The following is a 26,749-nucleotide window of genomic DNA, read 5'->3' as shown; positions in this document are numbered from 1 at the left end:
AAAAGCATATAGTTAAAAATGCAGAGGTCAATGTCCCTAAAATCCTCTTGATGGAAAGTAGCCGTGCCCGGTCCTGTGCTCCCCAGAGGAGAACCTCTTCCAATGGTTATGCCGATTTCTTTTGGCATTTTCCTCCATGCTGCGTTTTATCCTTCTCGGTCCCCCAAACTCCCACCCCGTCTCGGCCCCGTCCCCATCAGCAGTCACCCCCCAGTCCCCGGCCCTCACGAGCCCCCTCCTGTCCGTGGATGAGCCTATTCTGGACGTTTCACACACGTGGACTCACACCCCGTGTGGCCTCTCGTGTCTGGTTCCTCCCTGAGCGTCGTGTGTTCGGGGTCCGTCCGGGGCGCAGCGGGTGTGGGCCCCAACCCACCGTGGGGGATTTGGATGCTGTTTTCATTTCCAGACTCTCCAAAGGAATCTCTCAAAGGACAGTTTCTTTTTTCTTTTTAAAATTTTTTTAATGTTTATTTATTTTTGAGAGAGAGAGAGAGACAGAGCGTGAATGGGGAAGGGACAGAGAGAGAGGGAGACACAGAATCGGAAGCAAGCTCCAGGCTCCGAGCTGTCGGCACAGAGTCTGACGCGGGGCTCGAACTCACGAACTGAGAGATCATAACCTGAGCCGAAGTCGGATGCTTAAACCGACTGAGCCACCCAGGCGCCCCTCAAAGGATAGTTTCTAAACTTAAAAATAGGGGCTTAGTTGGTTAAGTATCCAACTCTTGGTTTCGGCTCAGGTCATGATCTCACAGTTGGTGAGTTCGAGCCCCGCCTGGGGCTCTGCACTGACAGTGCAGAACCTGCTTAGGATTCCCTCTCTCTCTCTCTCTCTCTGCCTCTCCCCTGCTCATGCTCTCTCTCTCTCTCAAAATAAACTTTAAAAAAAAGTAAACTTAAAACAATATATATACGTATATATATATTTGGGGGGCACCTGGGTGACTCAGTCGGTAAAGGGACTTCAGCTTGGGTCATGGTCTCATGGTTTGTGTGTTCAAGCCCCGCATCAGGCTCTGTGCTGACAGCACAGAGCCTGTTTGGGATTACCTCTCTCCCTCTCTCTCTGCCCCTCCCTGCGCACCCCCCCCCACCCCGCCACCGGCTCTCTCTAAATAAATAAATAAATAAATAAATAAATAAATAAATAAATCCACTTTTAAAAATATTTTTTTTTATTATGGAAAGTTTTGAAATACACCAAATAGACAAATGAAACCCACGTGCCGGCACCAGCCTCAGGAAGGATGCTCGGGGCCCCTGCCGCCCCCCAGAACCGCCCCCTCCGCTGCCGCATGGTTCCATTCCAACACCCCACTGGAGGCACTTCAGCTCAGCTCAGCACAGAGTCCAGGGAATTCTGCAATGACCCTCACGAGCCCACCGCCTACAGCGACCGCACACGGGTCGGCACGGAAGGGTGAGCGCTTCTCACGCGGGGTGACCGTGCACCCAGGGGACCTGTCTGCAGACATTCTCGGTCGTCCTGCCTGGGGGGGGGGGGTTCTGTGGGGTGCACTGTGTGCCCCCAAAGGATTCGTCCATGCTGCGATCCCTGAACCTGTGAACGGGATCCTGCTTGGAAGTAGATGTAATGAATCAAGATGCGGTCACACTGGAGCGGGTGGCCCCGAATCCAATGGCCGCTGACTGTCCTCATGAGAGACGTGGACACAGAGGCACAAGGAGAAGCCACGGGAGTACGGAGGCCGACTGCGGTGAGGCGGCCACGGCCACGGCACGCTGAGGCCCGCCAGCCACAGTCCCGCCATACCTTGACCTGGGATTCCTAGGCCCCGGGACTGGGAGAGAATAAACTGGTGTTTGAAGCCACCTAGTTTGCGGTAATTTGCTAAGTGAGACCAAAGGAAACTAACCGGGGGAGGGGGGGGCGGTGGCTCCTGGAATCAAGTAGCAGAGGCCAGGGCTGCGGCTGGACATACCACAGTGCCCGGGACAGCACCCCCAGAGAAGGCCCCGCCCTGGATGTCAGCAGCACAGGGCAGAAAGCTGTCCCAGGGTTTACCAGCAACCTTTCACCCATGGCACCATCCACGTCTGCCCCTCCCTCCCTCTGTCCTATTCCTGCTGTGTCTCAAGCCACACTGCGGACACCGCCTTCTGCCTCCCAAATGCTGCAGCGTGCACGCTGCCCGGAGGTCAGCGGCTTACAGTTCTAGAAGGACTTCTAAAGTGCATCACCACGGGGCCGTGGCTGAGCACCCATGCCAACACCAGACAGGGCAGCGTTTACGCATCCTGATGGTATGCTGATTCGAAGACTCTAGAGCCCCCGCTCCCTCCGTTCTTCTGACTCCGAACGCGTTTGCCGGAAGGTCCTCCTTTTCAAATTGGCAGCTGTCTTTGCTCCCAGTGGCCGCCTCCCCACAGCCCAGTGGCTCGGTGATCCCCCAGTCCCGCTTCCCGGAGCGCCTCCGTGGCTTTCTCTCCTGCTCGCTTCCCTTCCCGTGGTAGCGCCTGTGACTTCATTAACTTCCTCCCTCGTTCTGCTGGAGTGCATCTTGCTAAGCTGATCTGTGCGGACTCGGCTGGCATGAAACCTCTTGATTCTTCCTCCCAAACCTTCGGCTTTGCCACCACTTTCCCCAGGAACCTAGGCCTTCTTTTTCCGGGCTATTTATAATATGGCCTGGAAGCATTTAGGAGTCCCAGGGCCCTTGACAAGTCTTCCGAGGACAAGCTGCGGGGTCCCGGCTATCCAGAGACTCTGGCCCCACTGTCCCCTTCCATTATTTCTTGGACAGCTCCCTCCACTTCCCCTCTGCTCTCTCTGGAATCCCTGGCTTATTCCTGTTCTCCCCCTCCGCTCCAGTTCCCAATTCTTTTTGCCTGAATTTCTAGATTTCTCCAACTTGAGTCTTCCAACTAACTTCCTGCTGAAGTTTTAATGCCAGCTACTGTGCTAACTCCCAAGCCCTCTCTTGTTCTCTGTCCTCGTCACCTTCCCGTTGGCTGGATGCCTGCCTGTGTGAGCAGAGCCAGCACACACCCCCTACCCCAGGTACACTGGTGTCTCCGGGTGGCAGCCAGGAGCTGGGGGCGGTTTCCCCCAGGCCACTCTGTAGCTGTTTCTCCCCCATCATTAGATGCTGCCTCCCTTCCCAAGTCCCCGGAGGGAAGGACAGGACATGTGAATGGGGCCTAGGAGCAGAAACTGGAAAGCAGAGAGGCAGGGAAGAGACGGCCATCTTGGGCACACAAGTGCCTAGCCCAGGACGTGAGCCACCCTGCACCCAGCTTGTCTGAAGCCCTCTCTGCAGGGACTGATGGGGCCGGGAGGTGCGTTAAGGAACGTGTGTGTTGGTGCATAACCTCCAGAAGTGCGCCCCGGAGCAGGCCACGCTGTGGCCTGTTCTCCACCTGTCGCTACGAAATGAGTCTCCTTTCGCCCACTATTATTGTCCCTGCCCCCAGCTGAAACATGTCTGACTTCTCCCCACCCCTCCAGCAGGCCAAAAGGACAGGCCACCTCCTTCCACCTGGCTGGGGCCCCAGGAAGGGGGATCAGCATGTGCCAAGGCCTGGCCCCGAGAAAAGGCATTGATGATGAGTGCTGGCGACGGAGGGGTAGGGGGACCTGAGGCTGGCCCAGTGGGCCAGCACAGGTCATGTGGGTGGGTGGCTATAGCCAGTGGACACTTTTGTGGGAGTGATAGGGACAAGGCCTGTGGCTGGGAGACCAGGAGGGTGAGCGGGAGTGCCAATCTGCTCATCTGCAGGTCCCTCCAGGCCCCCCCCCCCACCCCCCACTGCTAGGGGGACTTGGTCCCATGGGGAGGGCACTGGACATAAGTTATCACAAGTGATTAAATACTCATGAGTGTTCAAGTGCACAAAAGAGAAGTCTGGGACCCTGAGAGAGACACTTAGGCTGGATGTGAACCTGGGGGTCAGGAAAAAAAGACATTTTAGGGTGGGGAAGGTTCCAGGCGTGGGCACCCAGGCAGCAGTGTCAGGGGCGCCTGTCAGGGAAGTCTGAGGTGTGGGGAGAATTGACAGGGGGTGGAGGAGGCTGTGGCTCAGGCCCTGCATGGGGTAGGGTGGGGGGTACCCCGGTCAGGGGGGAGAGCCGGGGGCAGGCAAAAGGGGCCAGCCGCTCCCTCTCCCACCTCGGGAACCTGTGTCCTCCGCCAGAGGAGGTTCCACAGCCAGGCAGGAGCCCAGGCCGGGTCCGCTCGGAGGCTGCCCCCAGCTCATTTAGCGTGAGAAAACCGCACGGGGAGACGCCGGAGGGCTCCTTCCCGCACCCGAGGGGCCGCTACAGGAAGGGCCGCGGGCGCACGATGGCTTTGGGGGTGGGCGCACCGGGCTGCTCTCGGGAGCCCGCGGGCCAGGGCGCCCCCAGTCGGGAAACACCGCCACCCACGTGGCGGAGGCGCGGGCTCTGGCAGCACCCCCCCGCTGGGGCACCCCCGGAGGTCGGGAGGGGAATTGGGGGAAGGGCGGGTGCGTGCGCGGGGAGGGGGGCAGCGGGCGCGTGCGAGGCCTGGGCAGCGAGAGGAGCCGCGCGCGCAGGGGGCCGCGGCCCGCGGGCACCTACCTGCGCCCGCGCCCGCGCCCGCCACGTGACCGCGCCCCGCCCGGCGCGCGCGTGCGCCTTGCCGGCGCCCCATTGTTGGCCGCGCGCGCGTCACGGGGCGGGGCGGCGGCGGCCGGAGGAGGGCGGCGGGCGGGAGGGAAGCAGCGTCCGCGCCGCCGCCGCCGCCGCCGCCGCCCGCGCCGCCGCCGCCGCCGCCGAGCCCCCGCCGCCGAGCAGCAAGCAGAGTCGCGCCGCCCCGCCGCCCGCGGCCCGAGCAGCCCCGCGCCGCCGCCCCGCCCGCCGCGCCCGCCCCGCCGCTGGATGCCGGGGGCCGGCGGCCCAGCTCTCAGAGGCGGAGCGCGGCGGCGGCGCGGGCGGCGGCGGCGGCGGCGCGGGCGGCCGGCGGCCGAGAGGCAGGGGCGCGGGCCCGAGCGCTAGCGCCGCCATGCCCGGCTCCACCGGCCAGCCCGACGGCGGCGGCGGCGACCCCAGCCCGCGCCCGCCCCCCCCGCCCCCGCCGCCCCCGCCGCCCCCGCCGCCGCCGCCCCTGCCCGAGGGCGCCGAGGAGGCCGCGCCCGACGACGCGGCTGCTGCTGCCGCCGCCGCGCTGCGCCTGGCGCTGGACCAGCTCTCGGGGCTGGGGCTGGGGGGCGCGGGCGGCCCGGACGACGAGGGGGCGGCCGCGGGCGGCGGGGACGGCGGGGCGGCGGCGGCGGGCGGCGCGGACGGCGGGGCGGCGGCCGAGCCCGCGCCCCCCGACGGGCCCGAGGCGGGCGCACCCGCGGTGGCCGAGGCGGTGGCGCCGGGCTCGCTGCCGCTGCTGGAGCCCGACGTGAGCCCGCCGCCGCCCCGGCCGTCGCCGCCCGACGTGTTCGCTGGCTTCGCGCCGCACCCCGCGGCCCTCGGCCCCTCGACGCTGCTGGCCGAGCAGATGAACGTGATCGGCAGCCGCAAGAAGAGCGTGAACATGACCGAGTGCGTGCCCGTGCCCAGTTCCGAGCACGTCGCCGAGATCGTGGGTCGCCAGGGTGAGTGGCCGCCGTCTGGGGCGCCGCGCCCTGCTTCCCGGGGTCCCCGCGCCGCTCGCCCTGGGGAGGGGGCCGCCCCAGCCCAGCCCTGCCCGCGGCCGGACGCCAGACCCTGGCCACGCCCCGCGTGTGGGCTCCGGGCCTCAGTGGCCGCCTGTGCGCCTTTGTCCTGCCGTGGGCCGCGAGAGAAAGTTGGGCGCAGCCCGCGCTCCTCCTCTCTGCGCTCCGGCCGCCGCTGCCTTTGTCTGGACGCCCCCAGCCGGGTCAAGGTCCTCAGTGCAGCACCTCTGCCCAGGTCCTGGGTCGCCAGCGGTGGCATCCGAGGACCAGGAGGCTGGGCTGGGCGGTGGGCGCTCCACACCCAAAGCAGGCATGGGGCGGGGCTCGCTGGGGCTTGAGGGGGGCTTGGGGGCGGGGCGGGGGGGGGGTGGTGCTCAGGCAGGGTCGAGACAGAAGTTGGGCGTACAAAGAGGGTATACATCTCCACTTGCCAGCCTGGGGGCCCTGCTGGGGGTGTGGGGCCGGAGGACAGGATGAGGATCCCCACCCCACTGTCAGCCCCAAGTCGGGGATTTGGGGACATGCTTAAGGACCAGCTGTAAAAGCCCTCCTGGGGTCCAGCCTCGTAGCCCTCCCCTGGCAGGCCGTGGCAGCAGACCCCGGGGTGTGGGGGTCCTGGTAACAGCATTGTCAGAGAGTCCCTGTGGCCGCCCCATTGTTCTCTTTGTTAGAGAGCCAGTCTGAGATTTGCAGGGTGACATCAGGCCGGCGGCCGCTCATTGGCCCTGGAGCTGCGGGCGGGCGGGAGGATGGTGGGCAGTGCTCCTCTGGACACACGCCCACCCACCCTTTCAGCCGGCAGCCCCCAGCCCCAGCTCTCTCCTGCCTGCACCTCTCTGTGCCCCGCTCCCGGCTTGGAGGCCAGGTTCTAGAACGTGGGGTGGGGTCTGGGCGGGGTTTGAGATGGTGCTGCAGGACAGGCTGGCCTTGGAGCACCGGCTCAGTAACAGGAGCCGGGGTGGGGGGGGCTTGAATCGCACGGTGACTTGTCACCTTGCCACCAGGGGCAGAGGGACCACAGGGGCGCCCCCGACACGCTGCCCTCTGGGAGTTCCGGGTGGGAGGGTGGTTTGCCCAGTTAGTCCTGCTTTCCGTGCAGATGTCGTGCCTGGGTGAGGGCCCAGGAGTTGGGGGTAGGGGAGGGGACAGGCGGGTCTCGGAGCCAGCACAGCAGGACTCCAGCCTGACGCTTCCCGCCGCCACCCTATTGCAGTCCCTTCCCAGCCCCGGTCCCCCACACCTGTCCTGGGAGGTATAACCAGACCTTGCCCTGTGCTGGGGGCTGGGGGGTGGGGCAGACGTGGAAACCCAGCCCCGGGGGCTGTTGTCCAAAATCAGTAGGCTGATCTGCTGGCTGGTTGGGGGGACACGACCCCAGAGCACGAGGGCATGTTCCCCGTGAACGCGCGTGTCCTGGCACCCGGGGGGTCCTTCCGGACAGGCCGAGCCCACACCAGTGTTCTTGGGAGTCAAGCAGAGAGCGCCCCGACCTATGCCTTTGGTCGTAGAGGACCAAGCTGCCGCCCGACCTCCTGGGTGGTGTTTTGGCACCCGTTTATTGGGTGTCCGTTTGGGGTCTTGCTGGTGGCAGACAGGAAGGCAGGCTGTCGGGGTGCAGACTGGGCCGGCCCCGTGACCCGAGGCGGGTGGGATCTCTTCTCTGGGGTCGGGGGACAGCACCTCCCTCGGGGGATTTGTGAGGGTTCCCAAGCTAGAGAGCGCTTTTGGTGCTTAAGTTTATGTGTTTATCTTGAGAGAGGGAGAGAGAAAGAGCGCGCGCGGGCCAACCTGAGCAGGGCAGGGGTCGAGAGGGAGAGAGAACCCCAAGCAGGCTCTGCCCTGTCAGCACAGAGCTCCGTGCCGGCCTTACACTCACGAGCCGTGACATCATAACCCGAGCGGAAATCAAGAGTCGGACGCTAAACCACTAAACCGACAGAGCCCGCCTGGCGCCCCTCAAGCCGGAGGGCTGTAAGCGTGGCCCCAGGCTGGCGTGTGGTACGTCCCGTAAGCGGGACGCGGGGTATCCGGTAGGGAAGCGTGACCTCGGGACTGGCTGGCACCTTGAATCTCTCGGCTCTAGGACCAGTTGTGGCTGCCGTCTTCTCCGGCCCAGCTGCCAAGCACAGCCTGGAAGACTGTGCCCCAGTCCTGCCCCCCCCCCCCACTCCGCTCCCCCATCTGCCCCCCACCTTGTGGGTTCCCGGACACGAAGCCTGCCCCTTCCTACTGTTCAGGCCCTCACCAGCGCAGGCCCTGAACTCCTCAAGACCCGGGCCCGGGACCACTCACTCCATCCCCTAGTGGCCAGGCCAGCATCGCACAGACCTGGGGTCGACCCTTCCCCCGGCCCTCACCTGAGCTGTGTTTTCAATCTTAGAGTGGGTTCCCGCACCCTCCGGGGACAGGGTAAGCGACCCCAGACGCCGAGAGTTCGCTCTCCTCCCTCGGGTTGCAGCGCCTACAAGGTGCCTGCCTGGGGGCCTCGGCCTGCCCCGCCCCGCCGAGCCTCAAGAGATCCCCCAGAGAAGGTTCCCTGTAGCTGCGGGTCACGGGGGACAGACACGGGCCAAGGCCGGGTCGGCAGGGCTGGGATTTGAACCTTAGTCCCTTGGGCTCGGTCTGCGCCGCAGGGAACAGAGGTGGGGCCCAGGAGAGGACTTTACCTTCCACGGCTCCGGGGTTGGGGGGGACACGACCCCATTTTACAGGCAGGAAAAGCGCGACTCCACAAAGAGTCAGGGTGGTCTCCCTCCAGCCTGTCAGCAAAGGTCACCTGGGGGGCTGGTGCCCACTTGCCCCAGGTATGACCTTGGGCCCGGTCCTCCTCAGAGCCTCCGGCTAGCTTGCACCCTTGCTGGGCGTGTCCCTGTGGGGCTGGGCTGGGCTGGGCTGGGTCAAAGTCGTGGGCAGCTGCCTGGAGGTTTGGGTCAGGAAGGAGTGAGTGATACCAGAGACGAGCTGGTGCTCAGCCACACCGGGTCCCTCTGTCTCTGCTGCCGTCAGGCTGGGGTCCGCACTCTCGGGCTGGCCTCCCTCAGTGGGGGGAAGCCTGCTTTGCCCACTGCTCTCCCGCGCCGACCCCCCCCCCCCCCCCCCTCCCCGAGCCCGGCCCCAGCGCTGCGGGCCTCGGCGCTCTTACTGGCAGTTGGGGGCGCTGCGGGGCTGTGCTGGGGCCCAGGCCCCCCTGTTTCTGTGTGTCCGCTGTGGGGCGCAGAAAGAAGGGGGTCCCCTGGCTCTGGGTTGGGGGTTCCTGGTGTCGGTGAGCGTAGACCTGGCCTGCCGTGCCCGCGTCGCCCGCACGGGCCAGCTCCCCCCGCCCACCAAATGGACCGCCCCACGGTGACGCGGCCTCCCCCCACAGGACTGCAGCCCATTTGGGCCCTGCCTTGGGGACAGCACCGCACTGGTCATTGTGAGGATGTGTCCCAGCCCTGTCCTGCTTCCGAACTCTGCCCCCACGGTTCCCTCTGCCGGGCACCCTGGGAGTCCTCCCCTGGTTCGGGGGGTCCTTGCAGGGGCCAGCCTGTCTGTGGTCTCTGTGTGGGGTCCCTGGGGCAGCACACGGGTGGCCAGGACCCCAGAATGAGGTCACATGAGGGTTGGGACCTGGCTCTGCACGGGGACCCTCGGCAACCCCATACGAGGGCGGGGGCCCAACTGCAGCGAGGTGGGAGGTGCTGGGGCGGGGCAGAGACAGCCTCAGGGCGGTCACCCCCTTTCCCCGGGCGCACCTGCCCGAGGTGGCTTCCTGGTGGCAGGGCCCGGGAGTCTGCATTTCAGCCCGGGACCAGCCGTAAGTGGTGGCCCCCAGGGTTCCCCCCAAGCGGGAGGCTTGGTCCCTGCCATCACCCACTCTGGCCTCACTGGCTTGTACCCACCAGGGCGGGAAGGTAGCTGGTTCACGCTCGGGGCCTCGGTTTCCCAGACCTGGCGGCCCCACCTCCCCCTCAAACTCTGTCATTTCTTGGGGTCTCGGCGAGGGTGGGGCTTGGCTCCAATGGTGTCACCGCGGAAATGCGTCTCCTCTTGGCCGCTGGAGGCTCCGTCCAGGGCCACCTTTTGGGGGGGGGGGGGGCAGGATGGGTGCCAGTTCTGTGTGAGGGGAACCAGGCTGCTTCCCTGCGCAGGGGGCGCCCCCCCACCCCGGTTTCCTCTCCCACCCTGGCTCCGGTGACCCCCCACCCCTTCTCCCGGCCTTGTTCCCTGTCCTCTGCACGGGCCTGCTGGCCGTGCACACGCAGGTGACGGCTGGGCACCTGCCTGGGGGCACCTGCCAGTCCGCGGCCCTTGTGGCCCCAGACCCATGAGGCCGGGTCAGTTTGTGCCCTTCTCTTACCCGTGAGGAAACAGACACGGGACGGTCCTTTGAGCGGCCCCTGTGACCCCCGTGCGCTGATCCTCACAGGACACCAGCAGGGGGAGCTCAGGAAGTAGGCTGAGAAGTGCGTGCTGGGACCCTGGTGCAGTCAGTATGGGCTTCCTGGAGGAAGGGGTGCTGGGCGGTGACTGGATGCAGAGAAGGGGGTGCAGGCAGGCAGCACTGAGGACGCTGTTAAGGAGGGTAAAGGCCGTGTGGGGGCAGGGAGGCCAGGGTGGGCGGAGCTCCCGGAGAGGGTCCGGACTGACACGTGTGGTTTGAAAGCTTACCCACCAGCCACCACGTGGGGAGGGGACCATCTGGACAGAAGTGGAGACGGGTCCGGGTCAGGGTGGGTTTTGGAGGGATGCCAGTGAGGCGGTGAGCCACTGAGGGAGGACACGGGGGTGGGGGCTCGGGACCCAGGGGATGGGCCACGCCCCACCCTCCACCCTCCCCGGGAGGGTTCCAACCCCATTCACTTGGCTGTGCTTTTGCTCAAAGCTCTGGACGGGCCTGCTGTCCTTGGGCTCAGGGTGGGGCTGCCCCTGGGACAACCCTGCCACCTCCCAGGGTTCCCTCGCGCCGAGCAGTTCCCCCCCCCCCCCGCCCGGTCTGGTGCGTCTTGGATTCCTTCCAGGGCAGGTGCGCTGGTCCCCCAGCTTTGTAAGCTTCTACCTGAGAAGTCGGCAACAGTGTTATCCCTCACCGGGGCGCCCTCTGTATTGAAACAGTATCCCCGTGTCCCTCTTGCCGCCCAGAGCCGGGGGGGGGGGGAGGGTCACCCAGACTCAGGATGTCTCAGAAGGCCCCCCAGAGAGGAGGTGGGGGTGTCAGACGCCTGGACAGGCACCCCGTCACAGCCCGGGCCTCTCAGCCCACGCTGCACGCCGATACTCCGGTGCCCCCCACGGTGTCAGGACCCCGCCCGGCCTGCGACAGCGCAGTGCTGTGTCCGTGAGCATCATCCCCTCGGGGGCTGGGACCACAGGACCTTCGGGTGGAGTGAGGGTGCAAGAGACTGAGTGAGACCTGGGCTCCCTGTGGGCTGGCTTGGGGGGGGGGGTCAGCTGGCCAGGAGAAAATCCCAGGCGTTGATGGGGACTCCGTGTCGGGGGTCTGCATGAGCGTCCCGGGACTGACAGAACAGACTGGGTGGCTTGAAACAATAGAAACGAATCCCCCACGGAACGCGGGCATACGAATGCAAGGTGTTGGCTGGGCCACGCTCCCTCCAGGAGGAGGGGGATCGTCTCCCGAACTTGCTCACCTAGCTTCTGGTGGTGGCCGCCGGTCCCCTGCTCCCAGGGCCTGTGGCTGCCTCGTCCCAATCGCTGTCTTTGTGTCCCTCTTATAAGGACACCTGTCACTGGGTTCAGGGCTAACCCCATTCCCGTGCGACCTCCTGTTAACTACGCCTGCAGAGACCTTTCCAAATACAGTCCTGTTCACACGGACCGGGTAGACGTGACTTTCGGGGGGCACCATTCAACCCGCAGTGGGGTCCTCCTTGCCTTCTAGCCAAAGCCGCCACCACCTTCCAGCCTGGGACCAGAGGGGAAACCGAGATGCGTGTCTGAGGATAAAGGCCAGGGTGGAGAGGGCAGCGGGGTGGGGGCTCCCAGCCCCCACCGCGCCGGCCGGCCCCACAGCTGCTCCTCCAAGGGCTGCCCTGGGGAGGGGCCCCCATCCTTAACTGTCTCTCCCCACCGCCACCCCCAGGGTGCAAGATCAAGGCTCTGCGGGCCAAGACAAACACCTACATCAAGACGCCGGTGCGCGGGGAGGAGCCCGTCTTCATCGTGACCGGCCGCAAGGAGGATGTGGAGATGGCCAAACGCGAGATCCTGTCGGCCGCCGAGCACTTCTCCGTGATCCGCGCCACGCGCAGCAAGGCGGGCGGGCTGCCGGGCGCCGCGCAGGGCCCGCCGCACCTGCCGGGACAGACCACCATCCAGGTGCGCGTGCCCTACCGCGTGGTGGGGCTGGTGGTGGGGCCCAAGGGCGCCACCATCAAGCGCATCCAGCAGCGGACGCACACCTACATCGTGACGCCGGGGCGGGACAAGGAGCCCGTGTTCGCCGTGACGGGCATGCCCGAGAACGTGGACCGGGCGCGCGAGGAGATCGAGGCGCACATCACGCTGCGCACGGGCGCCTTCACGGACGCGGGCCCCGACAGCGACTTCCACGCCAACGGCACCGACGTGTGTCTGGACCTGCTCGGGACGGCCGCCGGCCTCTGGGCCAAGGCCCCCAACCCGGGGCGGCGGCCCCCGGCGCCCACGGCTGGTCTCCGCGGCGACGCGGCCCTGGGCGCGCCGGGGGGCCCCGAGGCCTTCTATGCGGGGGGCCGCGGGGGGCCGCCAGTGCCCGAGGCGGGCCCCGCCAGCCCCTACGGCGGCGCCGGCGGCGCTGGCGGCGGTGGCGGCGGAGGCGGCGGCGGCGCCGGCGGCTCGGGCAACGGGGGCTTCTCCTTCGGCGGCGACGGCCCGGGGGCCCCCTCGGGGCCGCCCGCCCCCGAGGACTGTGACTTCGGCTTCGACTTCCTGGCGCTGGACCTGACCGTGCCCGCCGCGGCCACCATCTGGGCCCCCTTCGAGCGGGCCGCGCCGCTGCCCAACTTCAGCGGCTGCTCGGCCGTCAACGGGGCCCCCGCGCCCCCCGCGCCGGGCGCCCGGCGCAGCAGCGGGACCGGCTCGCCGCGCCACTCGCCCACGCTGCCCGAGCCCGCGGCCCTGGGCCTGGAGCTCCCGCTGGCCCGCCGCGGCGGCGCCGCGGACCCGGTGGGCGCCCTGGGCTGGCGGCCGGCGCCGGGCTCGCTGCCGGCCTTCCCCGCCGCCGCCTCGTTGCCCGGCGGCGCCGCGGCCGCGGCGTGTCCCCCCCTGGACTCCAGCCCCTCCGAGGGCGGCCGCAAGCCCCCGGCCGCCGCCGCCCCGGCCCTGGCGCGCGAGTGCGTGGTGTGCGCCGAGGGCGAGGTGATGGCCGCGCTGGTGCCCTGCGGTCACAACCTCTTCTGCATGGACTGCGCCGTCCGCATCTGCGGCAAGAGCGAGCCCGAGTGCCCCGCCTGCCGCACGCCCGCCACCCAGGCCATTCATATCTTTTCCTAGCGGCCCGGGGCAGGGGTGGGGGGCGGCGGGCGCGCGGGGGGCGGCGCGGCCAGCGTTCACAGACGAGCTTTAACTCGGTCCCAGGCGTGGAGACGGCCGCCCGACGGCACCACAGTTCTTAACCAATAAACAGTATTGAGTCGACAGGTTAAAATAAACCAGAGAGAAAAGGTCTGCCTGCACTTTCTATTTAAGACTCCCCGGCCCCCAGGGTGATCTTTTTACGAAGATTAAAAAAAATATATATATATATATACACACACACACACACATCCGATTTTTACAACTTCCGGTTGTCCTTTGGGACTTGGCGGATTTCAGACGGGACCTGCTGGCCTGGGAGGCGGCCTCAGCCTCCGCAGAGGCCCCTAGGAGGAGAATGCGACGTTTTTACTCCCTGTGGGGGGGCTCACCAGTTATCCTTTTGTACGTCAGCGGGGGGACAGGCTGGAAGGGTGGGGGGGGGTGGGGAGGGTCCCAACCAGAAATTTCTAACTTTGTGTTTTTAATTATTAATACCCTTCTGCTGTGGTTTCTGTTGTCAGTTTTTACATTTTTTTAAATTGTGTTTTTTTTAAAACTTTTACTTTTTACCTCTTGTGTATATGTAGGGAATTTATAGGGAAATATGTACTTTATGGAATAAATTTTAAGAACTAAAATATATTTTATTTTAAATAAAGTAACGGACCTTTCATCTTACACAGCTAAATTACTGATTATATATTTGCTGAGCTGACTTAAGGGTTCAGAAAATTGTATCAAGAGTTTTATTTTTTGACTTTAAAGCCTTCTTAATAAAGCCCTTTTGCTACCTGTGAGCCCTTGGCGTGGTGTGGGGCAGGTGGGCGTGGGGGGGAGGGTTGGGGGACGGGGTGCTCAGATCTGGCCCCTTCACCCCCTAATCTTCCAGATAAAGGCATCTGGACTCAGGATACCCCATGTCCAAGCCACGCTCTTCCAGAAGCCGGGCCCCGTGTCTGCTTCCAGACGGGAGCATTGGGTCTGCGGAGAAGGTGGTCCAGCCAGGTCCCGTTTCCTGAGGTTCAGGGCCCCCACGTTCCAGGGGGCAGCTGACCATGGGACCAGCTTTGGCTGCTGTGGAGGGAGGGGTGCCAGGCTCGGGGCGGGTGGGGGTGCGGGGGGTCTCCCGGCCCATTTTGCAGAAGGAGAGACAGGTTGGGAGCCCCACTCGCAGCATGGGTTCTAACACCTCCCAGCCCCAAAGGATGTCTGAGTTGTAGCCGCACATGCCATCCCTCACCCTCCAGGTCTAGTGGGGAGCAAGGGGGCCACTAGATGACTGACTTTGGCCCGGAGTCGGGACTGTGGGACCATGGGTCGGACCATCTGCAGTCAGCGGGTGCCACCAGAGTTCCCAAGGAGAGGAAGAATGCTCGGGAGTGGAGTGGAGGGTGGGGTAGGAGGCATGGGACGCGGTGACAGGGAGGGCCCAGGACTGCTCTGGAGACAAGCTTGGGAGCCAGGGGCCCACGGGCTGCTGGCTTCAGTGGGCGGTGAGGAGGGGCCTGCAGAACAGAGCCTGCTAGGAAAGCTAGGAAGGCGTGGTGGAGCCACCTGGAGGGCTTCCAGGAGGAGGCGGGGGGCTCCGGAAGACAGGTGGGGCAACAGGAGGGGCAGATGGATGGGGAACCCCGTGGGCAGGTCCCCAGGGAGTGGTGGCCGCGTCAGCCCCTCCAGCTGACCAGCGGCGCCTGGGGCTGCAGGGCCCGGGGTGGGTCTCGAACAGCCACACACACCTGGGGCTCCGGTTCACTCTGCCTGGAGTTTCCCCCACGTGTGAAACGGGTTCCCCACGCTCTCGGCTCTGGTGAGGATCGCGGCTGAACTGGTTGAGTCATGGCCCCGGAACCTGCGAATGGACCGTATTTGGATAAAGGATCTTGCAGATATAATCGAGGCTCCCCCTGAGTTAAGGCGGACCCCAAGTCTCATGACGAGCATCCTTATAAAGGACATGCATACAGGGGCCCCTGGGCCGCTCGGTCGGTTAAGCGCCCGACTCCTGATCTCAGCTCAGGTCATGGTCTCACTGTTGGTGAGTTCGAGTCCCGCATCGGGCTCTGCGCTGACAGTGCGGAGCCTGCTTGGGATTCTGTCTCTCCCTCTCTCTCTCTCTCTCAAAATAAATAACGTTTAAAAAAAAGACACACCCACAGAGGGGGGGATTTGAGACCTGGCCCCACAGAGAGAAGCCATGTGAAGTTGAGCCAGGGACGCCTGGGGCCCCAGAGGCTGGAAGAGGCACAGAGGACCTTCCCTAGAGCCTCCGGAAGGAGCCAACCGTGAGGAGCAAATGCCTCTCACTCGCTTTGTGGCAATGTTACAGCAGCCACGGAAAACAGTACGGGTGGGTGGGCGACACGTGACGTGGGGTCTGGCCCTCAGTTCAGCGGCGGGGTTGAACACGGCTGCAGTGGCCCCAGGTGACCTGGGGTGAAGTCAGGCCGTGGCCATCCCGCCGGAGGCTATGGGGGCAGTGGGAGGTGAGAGTGTGGAGACCAGTCCCCCTGGCATTTTGGACACAAGAAGAAAGCAGCCCCTCGAGGGCTGAGGGGTCAAGGGCAAGACGGGACATCAAGGGGGTCGAAAGTAAGTCCTTGGAAAGGGGGTGGGGGCTGGAGCCCAAGCAAGGGGTTTCTGAAAGATGTAATAGGGGCGGGCCTGATCTGAGCTCTTGCTGTTCTAGAACTTACCAGAAATGTCTGAGGGATGTGCTCGCTCTCTACTGCGGGGCTGTGAAGCTGACGATCAGGATGCCAGAGCTCCTGGGGCCCCCGGGGAAAGCTGAGACCCCAGGTAGATTCTTGAGCTTGCCATTTGAGGCCCTGGATCCAGCTGTGCCTGAAGGCAGTCCATCCCGACCTCTTAGTTATGAGTGCCAGTAAGCTCTCCTGCTTTGCTTGAGCCATTGTGAGCTGGACTAACTCCAACTCATAACCACCTACGGGGGCTATATTCCTGGCCAGAGGGCTGGGGAGCGTTTCCTGGGGTCAGGGATGCTCAGCAAAAGTGCAGCTTCTTCACATCTGGGCACACTCTGGGCAGCCAAAGACTGAGACAAGTTTTCGTCGCCCTCTGGGTTCACGGGCTCAGCACATCAATGTGACTCTCACCCAGTATCTGCTGAGAAGGCCTTCATTCCGTGTCTCATCAGATTTCAGGGAGGTGCTGAAGTGTAACCCCATGGTTCTCCCATCTGCAAAGTGGGTTCGCTGCGGGAACGGTAAGTCACCTGCATGACCACGTGTTCCCTTGAGAGTTCCCTGGGACAGGAGGGATATGTCACCTCATGCCCACCAGTGTAGGGAAAGAATCTCTAAAGACAGACAGACCACCTTCCTGCTTCACGACCCTGGGCATGTTATCTCCCTGACCTCAGTTTTCTTATCTGTAAAATGGGGGCTTAATCGGGGCTTAATCACCTGTAGGTTAATGCAAAGCCTGGCACATGTTACATGCTGGCTTGTAGTAGTTCCCGCCCTCCATCTGTGCCCTCAGAGAAAACATTCTGGAGGGGATCAATGCGGACACAACCCCTCTGGGGCCGGGAAAACTCCAACCAACCACACAGAAGAATAAACAATGCCTGGAACCTGGAAGGTGCTTAGTATTTGTTGGATGGATGGATAGATGGATGGATGAGTAAACAGACAGGTGGAGGGTGAGTGAATGAATGCATGGATGACGGATAGTGAGTGATGGAAGGTGGATGGAGCGATGGATGGAGGGAAGGATGATGGATGATGGATGGATGGAGGGATGGTGGATGGAGGGATGGAGGGATGGTGGGTGGAGGGATGGAGGGTGGAGGGTGGAGGGATGGAGGGTGGAGGGATGGAGGGATGGTGGTTGGAGGGATGGAGGGTGGAGGGATGGAGGGATGGTGGTTGGAGGGATGGAGGGTGGAGGGATGGAGGGATGGTGGTTGGAGGGATGGAGGGTGGAGGGATGGAGGGATGGTGGGTGGAGGGATGGAGGGTGGACGGATGGAGGGTGGAGGGATGGAGGGATGGTGGTTGGAGGGATGGAGGGTGGAGGGATGGAGGGATGGTGGTTGGAGGGATGGAGGGTGGAGGGATGGAGGGATGGTGGATGGAGGGATGGAGGGTGGAGGGATGGAGGGATGGAGGGATGGTGGGTGGAAGGATGGAGGGATGGTGGATGGAGGGATGGTGGTTGGAGGGATGGAGGGATGGTGGGTGGAGGGATGGAGGGATGGTGGGTGGAGGGATGGAGGGTGGAGGGATGGAGGGTGGAGGGATGGAGGGTGGAGGGATGGAGGGATGGTGGATGGAGGGATGGAGGGATGGGGGATAGAGGGATAGAGGGTGGAGGGATGGAGGGATGGAGGGATGGAGGGATGGAGGGATGGTGGGTGGAGGGATGGTTGATGGTGGGTGGAGGGATGGAGGGACGGTGGGTGGAGGGATGGAGGGACGGTGGGTGGAGGGATGGTGGGTGGAGGGATGGTGGATGGTGGGTGGAGGGATGGAGGGACGGTGGGTGGAGGGATGGAGGGACGGTGGGATGGTGGATGGAGGGATGGAGGGATGGTGGATGGAGGGATGGAGGGATGGTGGGTGGAGGGATGGAGGGACGGTGGGTGGAGGGATGGAGGGACGGTGGGATGGTGGATAGAGGGATGGAGGGATGGTGGATGGAGGGATAGAGGGATGGTGGGTGGAGGGATGGAGGGATAGTGGGTGGAGGGATGGAGGGACGGTGGGTGGAGGGATGGAGGGATAGTGGGTGGAGGGATGGAGGGACGGTGGGTGGAGGGATGGAGGGATGGTGGAATGGTGGATGGAGGGATGGAGGGATGGTGGGTGGAGGGATGGAGGGATGGTGGGTGGAGGGATGGAGGGATAGTGGGTGGAGGGATGGAGGGACGGTGGGTGGAGGGATGGAGGGATGGTGGAATGGTGGATGGAGGGATGGAGGGATGGTGGGTAGAGGGATGGAGGGACGGTGGGTGGAGGGATGGAGGGATGGTGGGTGGAGGGATGGAGGGATGGTGGGTGGAGGGATGGAGGGACGGTTGGTGGAGGGATGGAGGGATGGAGGGATGGTGGCTGGAGGGATGGAGGGACGGTTGGTGGAGGGATGGAGGGATGGAGGGATGGTGGCTGGAGGGATGGAGGGATGGTGGCTGGAGGGATGGAGGGATGGTGGGTGGAGGGATGGAGGGATGGTGGGTGGAGGGATGGAGGGATGGTGGGTGGAGAGATGGAGGGATGGTGGGTGGAGGGATGGAGGGATGGTGGCTGGAGGGATGGAGGGATGGTGGGTGGAGGGATGGAGGGATGGAGGGTGGAGGGATGGAGGGACGGTGGGTGGAGGGATGGAGGGATGGTGGATGGAGGGATGGTGGATGGAGGGATGGAGGGTGGAGGGATGGAGGGATGGTGGGTGGAAGGATGGAGGGATGGGGGGTGGAGGGATGGAGGGATGGAGGGTGGAGGGATGGAGGGATGGTGGTTGGAGGGATGGAGGGTGGAGGGATGGAGGGATGGTGGATGGAGGGATGGAGGGTGGAGGGATGGAGGGATGGTGGTTGGAGGGATGGAGGGATGGTGGGTGGAGGGATGGAGGGACGGTGGGTGGAGGGATGGAGGGATGGAGGGATGCTGGGTGGAGGGATGGAGGGATGGAGGGATGGTGGGTGGAGGGATGGAGGGTGGAGGGATGGAGGGATGGTGGTTGGAGGGATGGAGGGTGGAGGGATGGAGGGATGGTGGATGGAGGGTGGAGGGATGGAGGGATGGTGGTTGGAGGGATGGAGGGTGGAGGGATGGAGCAATGGTGGGTGGAGGGATGGAGGGATGGTGGGTGGAGGGATGGAGGGATGGAGGGATGGAGGGATGGTGGGTGGAGGGATGGAGGGATGGTGGGTGGAGAGATGGAGGGATGGTGGCTGGAGGGATGGAGGGATGGTGGGTGGAGAGATGGAGGGATGGAGGGTGGAGGGATGGAGGGATGGTGGGTGGAGGGATGGAGGGTGGAGGGATGGAGGGATGGTGGTTGGAGGGATGGAGGGTGGAGGGATGGAGGGATGGTGGATGGAGGGATGGAGGGTGGAGGGATGGAGGGATGGTGGTTGGAGGGATGGAGGGTGGAGGGATGGAGCAATGGTGGGTGGAGGGATGGAGGGATGGTGGGTGGAGGGATGGAGGGATGGAGGGATGGAGGGATGGTGGGTGGAGGGATGGAGGGATGGTGGTTGGAGGGATGGAGGGTGGAGGGATGGAGCAATGGTGGGTGGAGGGATGGAGGGATGGTGGGTGGAGGGATGGAGGGATGGAGGGATGGAGGGATGGTGGGTGGAGGGATGGAGGGATGGTGGCTGGAGGGATGGAGGGATGGTGGGTGGAGAGATGGAGGGATGGAGGGTGGAGGGATGGAGGGATGGTGGGTGGAGGGATGGAGGGTGGAGGGATGGAGGGATGGTGGTTGGAGGGATGGAGGGTGGAGGGATGGAGGGATGGTGGATGGAGGGATGGAGGGTGGAGGGATGGAGGGATGGTGGTTGGAGGGATGGAGGGTGGAGGGATGGAGCAATGGTGGGTGGAGGGATGGAGGGATGGTGGGTGGAGGGATGGAGGGATGGTGGCTGGAGGGATGGAGGGATGGTGGCTGGAGAGATGGAGAGATGGGGATGGAGGGATGGAGGGATGGTGGGTGGGTAAGTCAGAACTTCAGAAGAAGAGAGATGAATTCTGCCCCAGGAGTAAGGGGAAGGCTAGATAGAGGGGTTGGTTGGTACTGGGGAGACAGTGTGGCAAAGGCTTGGAGGTGATGGGGTCACAGGGCAGGTTCAGGGAACAAAGAGTAGTCAGAGGGACGGGTTACAATACTGGGAGACAAGGTTGAAATGCTTAACTGGAACATGGCCTTGGGACTCCTTTAGTCTCATCCATCCCAGTCAGGCCTTCCACGGCAGTCCCCGTGTTTGTCTCCCTCACCCCTGGACCTTAGCCTTTACAAGGGGAAAGTGACACCAGCCTATGCTGGAATTCAGTGGCCAATAGAATTTAAATATAAACGTGGGGGCGCCTGGGTGGTTCAGTAGGTTGAACACCCGACTTAGGCTCGGGTCATGATGTCACGGCTCCTGAGTTCAAGCCCTGCCATCAGGTTCTCTGTTGTCAGCATAGAGTACCCCCCCCCCTAGCTTGCACTCTGTCTTACAAATAAATATTAAAAATTTTTAAATAAATGTAAATGTAAACAGCCACATATGGCTGATGGCTCCTATACCGAACAGGATCACTCTAGAATGTTCCAGTCCATCATTGTCCAACAGAACTTTCTGCGACGATGGGAATGTTCTAGATCTGAGCTCTCCATTACAAGAGCCGCCAGCCAGCCACACCGAGTGACTGAGCATCTGAAAGGTGACTTGTGCCATGAAGAAATGGAACTTTTAGTTTTGCATTAATTAAATTTAAATGGCCACAAACAAGGAAGCATCGGGGAAGGTACTATGCTATGCAGACTTTGAAATACTTTTCAACCAGGGAAGCAGGAGGGAAGGCCAGAGGGCCTAGAAACTGGGATAACTGTGTGTGGAGGCCCCAAAACAAGAAGGGTCACAGAGGAGGTGGCATGTCACCTACATGGCAGAGGGGACTGTGCAGGAGGCAGCAAGCCCAGGCCCCTGAGGCGGAGGTGACCCTGGGTGCCTGGGGCGCCCAGCGTCCTCACGAGAGGGAGGCCTCACGAGAGGCCGCGTTGCTGGCCGTGGGGATGAGGAGGGCCCGCGGGCCCAGGATGCGGCGCCTCTGGAAGCCGGAAAAGTGGGGGGAAACGGGACTCCTTGGGGCCCCGGGGGGACCAGCCCTGCCCTCGCCTGGGTGTTAGGACCTGTGAGCCCAGCGCTGTTGGAGAACCAGCGTGAGTGGTTTAAGCGGGCAGGTTTGGGGGGGGCTTTGTGCAGCTGCGGTAAAGTTTCCCCAAACCCTTGCAAACACGGCTGACCCTGTGGCCCGCACAGCGAAAATGCAAAATGAGCCCAGACACCGTGTGTGGTCTGGGAAGGTAAGGATGTGTTCAAACAGCCCACAAGGATGGGGGGGTGTCCAAGGGACACAGGAGCCACCGCAGGAAAAGAGCTCCCGGTGACCAGAGCTGGAGCGATCACCCGGGAAGATACAGGACGCCCAGTTAACCTGAATCATTTCATTTTAATATTTCAGATTTTGCGCGGGTTACTGACCTGAAATTCAGATTGAACAGGATGTCGTGTGTTTGTATTTGCTGTATTTGGCAAGGGGCGGGGGGGGGGGGGGGGGGGGATGGAGAGACAGAAATGCATCGATTTACAAAGGCGTGTGCCCGGGAGCTCCGTCTTGGGGCTCCTGAATTCTGCCTGGCAGGTAAAGGTGGGGCCACGGGTGGGGGTGGTTAATAAGGACCAGAACTAAGTGCACAGGTCATTGCTATACCTTGAGGCCTGTTTCTCGCCATAGCCCGGAGCGGGTGTGCTCTGGGGCAGAAGCGGGGTGAAGCCGAAAGCCCCCAAGCACCTGTGCCCCCGCGGGCCCCCTGCGCCTTCCTCAGGACAGGCCCCACCCACGACCGGCCTGGGCCAGAGCAGCCCGTGCTCTGTCGCCACCGTGCGGCCCGAACGGCACATGACGCCTCAACGGCCGCGGGGACCGGCGTTGGGCTTGAATTGTGTCAAGTGGAGACTAGGGTCTCTTCGCCCCCCGGGGGGTTGTGGGCTCCCTCAGGCCACAAACGGACCCACCTTTTCCACCTTTCACCACTGACCCGTCCCTGGGCCAGCAGCTCAGCCCTGGCACACAGGGGGCACTCCCTAAATGTTTGTTGATTGAGTAAATGACAGGACCCCAAAGAACTGAGTTTTTCCTTTACTCACACCAGATCTGGCCTTGGCCAAGGGTGACACAGGACACCTTGAACTCTCTCTCCATGAGAATTCTCTCTCTCCGTGAGAATTTTGCCACTGTCCCCAGTAGCAGAAAGGACTCCAGTTCATTGGCTGTTTCTTAAATGTTTATTTTTGAGAGAGAGCGAGCGCGCGGAGAGGGGCAGACAGAGGGAGACACAGAATCCCAAGCAGGCTCCAGGCTCGGAGCTCCAAGCTGTCAGCACAGAGCCCGACGCGGGGCCCGAACCCACAAACTGTGAGATCATGACCTGAGCCGAAGTCAGATGTTTAAACGACTGAGCCGCGCAGGCGCCCCACGAGACGAGGAGGCAGAACGAGGTCCCATGGTGAAGGACACAGGGGCCGGGTCCCAGGACAAGTTCTGAAAGCCAAGCAACAAATGTCGTCTGACTGTAAAAATACATCTGATTACTCTCCCATCTGCAGAGAGAGGTTGAGATTTGCCGGTGGAGAAAATCTCACCTATTTACATGTATTAATTGGGAGCTGAAAACCATTTTCAACCACCTCGGGCAGGAGATGACGGCCGATGTCAATCCTAATCAATCCTACCGACAGCATGGAACCTCGAACACAGTTTTGGTTCCGAACACGTGTTGGAAATCGTCTTGGGGATACACCCAGGGGTGGGCTTCCTGGGCCATACGGTAATCCTGTGTTTAACTTACGGAGGAACCAGCAGCGGGCTTTTTGTGATTGAAGCCTTTACTGAGGCCACTGCAGATTTGCCTGCGGTTGTGAGAAATGCCGCTGAGAAACTCCCTTGTGCACTTGGCCCGGTGCTCCCCGATGGTACATTTTTACAAATCGATAGTCAGTATCTCCACCCGGATATTGTCGTTGATACAATCACCTCCCTTATTTCAATTCACTTGTTTTCATTTTACTCGCACTCACCTGTGTGCTATGGCATCGCCCACAAGTTCACCAGCTGGGGAAATCCGTGCGTCCACCCCGCAAGTGCCCCCCTCCCACCCGTAGCCCTGGCAACCACTCATCTGTCCCCCATTCCTAAGATGTTGTCGCTTCATAAACGTTGTATCAGGAGGCTCTTGTTCTCCGTGACCAGTCTGCGATGGTATGTTCTCACTCGCAGGCTCTCGGGAGTCACCAGGATTTTAAAACTACCCCGTTTGGCAGGGGGGCAGGTGGACATGCCTCCAGCCACACTTTTCTCCCAGCAGTTACATATCGAGGTCACCCGCGTGCCTCAGTTTCCTCGTCTGGTAAGTGGGGGAGAGAACCCCCGACCCCAAGCCGAGTTACGTGGATTAGAGCAGGCGGGGCACGCGAGGCCGGCGTCCGGGACCTGGCCCCTGCGAAGCTTTATGACGTCACACGCGGTTGCCACAGCAGCAGCCAATCACATCTGCCCGGCTGCGCAGGGCCCGGCCCCGCCCCGCCTGCTGCTGATTGGAGGAGGCGTCGCATCGCGCGCTCCCACAGACCAATGGGAACGTGGTCCAGAGGCAGGGCGCGGGGGAAGCCAAGTTCCCTGCATCCTTCGGAGCATCCATTCTCTCGGTGGCTTCCTCTTAACAAAATGAAAAAGAAAGAAAGGAAGGCCCGGCCTGGCACGCATTCGCTGCCTCTTCTTGAAGCTCCGACCCTTGCAAGCGCCCACCAAAGGGAGGCTAATGATTTTATTTCTTGAGGTGCCCTGTTACCCTGTCTGAAGAAGACTCCAGAAACTCGCAGCGTGGGAGCCCGGGGAGGCGGGGGGGGGGGGGGGGGGGGCTCCCTGCCCCTCCTGCAGTTCGCACCCTCCGGCTGAGAGCTGGTCTGGGAGGTCACCCAGATACTGTGTCGTGTGGGCCGGCTGCTCACTGAGCCGGCGCCGCTGTGGGGCCGCAGACGGGCGCAGGCAGGCACTGAGGGCAGGGCACTGTGCAAGACGGGCAGCTACATGCTGAGGGTGCTGGGTCCCGGGCTGGGTCCAATGCGTGTTTCGCTACCGCTGAGTGGTACCAAGTCAGCACAAAGCCGAGTGACCTGAAGCAGCAAAATACACTTGTCTTTTTCCTTCATCATTTCTGGAGTTCGGGAAGTGGGAAGAGGTCCAGATGCGTGGTTCTGGCTCGGGGTCTCTCACGAGGTTCTGGTCACAGGCGGGCTGGGGCTGCCCGGTCCGAGGGGCTCAGCTGGGGCCCGAGGACCCGCTCCCAGGCGGCCGGCCGGGGCTGCTGGCGGGAGGCTCGGGCCTCTGCACGGCGCTGTCTGAGCACCATCAGGTCACAGGGGTGAGGGCGCGGAGCCAGCGACCCCAGAGAGCGCCAGGCAGACATCTGCATCTTTTGTGACCCAAGGGTGTGGATAGCAAGACACTGGGGCTGCTGAGTGTCACCCCCAGACGAGGGGTCACCCCCAGAAGACCGTCTGTTGACCGGAAACACACCAAGGCGAAGCAACATGACCAGGGAAGGTCGGCATCCCCTCCCCTCCTCGCGGACCCCTCTCGCTCCTTCCAGGTGATCTGGCTGGGGGCGGGGCAGCCACGTAGCCCAGGCCTGGCCAGTAGGCTTCAACCTGGGACTTCTGCCTGCATTGATGGGAGAGTCTGGCTGACACATTTCCCCCACTTGGCCTCAGAGCCTGCTAACGAGCGAAGTCAAAACAGAAGTTGGTAGCACAAGAGACGGAGGAAGGGAGCGAGAGGCAGAAGGAGTCCTTGGCCTGTGTCCGACTCCCGACCATTTCGGCACTGGAAGCCGGTCCTTTGCGTGAGGAGGGGTTTCTGTCATGTGTAACACGATGCCACCCACAGGTGAATGGCACAATCACAATGTGCCCACCACGCACGGCGCGTCCCTCGGCCGCGAGCAGGAGCGAGGCGCCCACCCCCGCCGCCCCCCGGACGGACCCCGAGCACGACGCTCAGGGAGGGAACCCGACACGAGAGGCCACACGGGGTGTGAGTCCACGTGTGTGAAACGTCCAGAACAGGCTCACGCACGGACGGGAAGAGGGGCTCGTGGGGGCCGGGGGCTGGGGGAGGTGGCTGCTAATGGGGGTGGAGTTTCCTCTTGTGCTCATGGAATGTTCTGGAACTAGATGGAAGTGGTGGTTGCATAACATTATGAATGCATCAACGCCACTGAGTTCTACACTTTAAGTTTATTATTTATTTTATTTTAAGAGAGAGAAACAGAGAGAATCCCAAGCAGGCTCCCCACTGTCAGCACAAAGCCCGGCCACATGGGGCTTGATCTCAAGAACCACGAGATCACGACCTGAGCTGAAGTCTAGAGTCAGACAGCCGATTGAGCCACGCGGGTGGCCCTGAGTTATGCACTTTAAAATGGTTAACGGGCTGGGGAAAAAATACAAAAAATAAAATAAAATAAATAAAATGGTTAATGGGTGGGTCAGTCGGTTGAGCGCCCGACTTCAGCTCAGGCCATGATCTCACGGTGTGAGGGTTCGAGCCCCGCGTCGGACTCTGTGCTGACGGCTCCGAGCCTGGAGCCTGCTTCCGATTCTGTGTCTCCCTCTCTCTCAGCCCCTCCCCTGCTCACACACACACTCTGTCTCAAAAATAAACATGAAAAAAAATTTTTAAATGGTTAATTGCATGTTATGTAAATTTCATGTCCATACTACTACTAATAGGGCAAAAACAGCAGGATGTATATATCCAGGGTTTTCTGTCTCCCTTCTGCCAGTTCCTCTCCCACCCACAGCCCCTTCCTCCCAGGTTCTCCCAGGGCTCTTCAGCTCCCGCCCCTCTTGTGCACAAGAGTTTCTCCTCCCACGTCAGGCCACACCAAGGCATGCAGCCTCCCGACCTCCCTCAGCCCGAAGAGCCAGCTTTCCCTCCTCCCTCCCTTGCACTGGCAGCGGGCGGGAGGCGGGCCTTCACACGCAGGCGCAGAAATGCATCCAGGCACATGGTTGAGGGAAAAGGCAAGGGCGCATTGATGGTTTCCTTCTTCGCTGGGGAAACCTGAGTGCCGGTGCCCCCGCGACCTCCCCAGGAAGGCGGCCGCTCTGCCAGTTTGCAACTTGTCACAAGTAGATGGCATCCACGTTACACTTTTGGAATCGACAGTAAGTGGCTCAGCAGGGACAGCTTGCAGGGTGCCCGGGGGCCGCTCTGGTCCCAAGGGCGCCCGCAGCGCAGGGGGTCCTGAGCGGGGCTGCGATCTGCCTGGGAGGCACCCCCCAACCCCCTATCCTCTCTCCTGACGGGTATGACATGACGCGGGCGCCAGCCGAGGGACAATGAGCGATGGCGGTGGGCGGGGTGCTGCATGGGCACCGGAAGCCACCCCTCCCCCACAATGTTGCTTTTCATCTTCACTGTTTGCTTCCCTGACTCCAATAAAATTAAGCATCAGGCCTGTGAATACTTCAGTTTCTCTAAAGCAGGGTCTCTCCCCGGCACTGGGGACTTAGGGGCATCCGGGTACCCTGGGGACGGAGCCGCACCCTGGCCCCACCCCCTTGATGTAGGACCGCCCCCACCCATCCCCCTCCCACGTGACAGCTGCCGACCCCACACCCCCTGGGGGCAGGACCGCCCCCACCAAGGACTCTCTAAAGGCTGAGGGCATTTTAAAAAACGATATGGGGCGCCTGGGTGGCTCAGTGGGTTAAGTGTATGACTTCGGCTCAGGTCATGACCTCACGGTTTGTGGGTTCGAGCCCCATGTGGGGCTCCGTGCTGACAGCTCGGAGCCTGGAGCCTGCTTTGGATTTTGTGTCCCC

General features: G+C 62.5%; 1 protein-coding gene and 1 long non-coding RNA gene across 2 annotated transcripts; one reads left to right on the top strand and one right to left on the bottom strand.

Annotated features, from left to right (window-relative positions):
- The first annotated feature begins 3,533 nt into the window (after positions 1 to 3,533).
- MEX3D (mex-3 RNA binding family member D) lies at positions 3,534 to 13,278 on the top strand. The gene is made up of 5 exons (XM_042927687.1): positions 3,534 to 3,591; positions 4,781 to 4,956; positions 5,100 to 5,571; positions 11,714 to 13,090; positions 13,189 to 13,278. The coding sequence occupies exons 1-5, from the start codon at positions 3,534 to 3,536 to the stop codon at positions 13,224 to 13,226; spliced, it is 2,121 nt and encodes a 706-aa protein (XP_042783621.1). The 3' UTR covers positions 13,227 to 13,278.
- An 8,989-nt stretch (positions 13,279 to 22,267) lies between these two features.
- Positions 22,268 to 23,337, bottom strand: LOC122213705. The gene is made up of 3 exons (XR_006199616.1): positions 22,940 to 23,337; positions 22,505 to 22,771; positions 22,268 to 22,403 (listed from the first exon to the last, which is right to left on the bottom strand). It is a non-coding gene; the product is annotated as an uncharacterized LOC122213705 (long non-coding RNA).
- Positions 23,338 to 26,749: the final 3,412 nt, after the last annotated feature.

This window comes from Panthera leo, chromosome A2, assembly GCF_018350215.1.
Source record: "Panthera leo isolate Ple1 chromosome A2, P.leo_Ple1_pat1.1, whole genome shotgun sequence".
Lineage (NCBI taxonomy): Eukaryota > Metazoa > Chordata > Mammalia > Carnivora > Felidae > Panthera > Panthera leo.
This window is presented reverse-complemented; position numbering and strand designations above follow the sequence as displayed.

Excerpts from the sequence above, each read along its gene's own strand:
- MEX3D (XM_042927687.1), top strand. The coding sequence starts at position 3,534 with ATGTGCCAAGGCCTGGCCCCGAGAAAAGGCATTGATGATGAGTGCTGG. Across the intron at positions 4,957-5,099 it reads GGGCGGCCGGCGGCCGAGAG|GGCGCCGAGGAGGCCGCGCC; the intron begins GCAGGGGCGCGG and ends CCCCTGCCCGAG. Across the intron at positions 5,572-11,713 it reads CGAGATCGTGGGTCGCCAGG|GGTGCAAGATCAAGGCTCTG; the intron begins GTGAGTGGCCGC and ends CGCCACCCCCAG.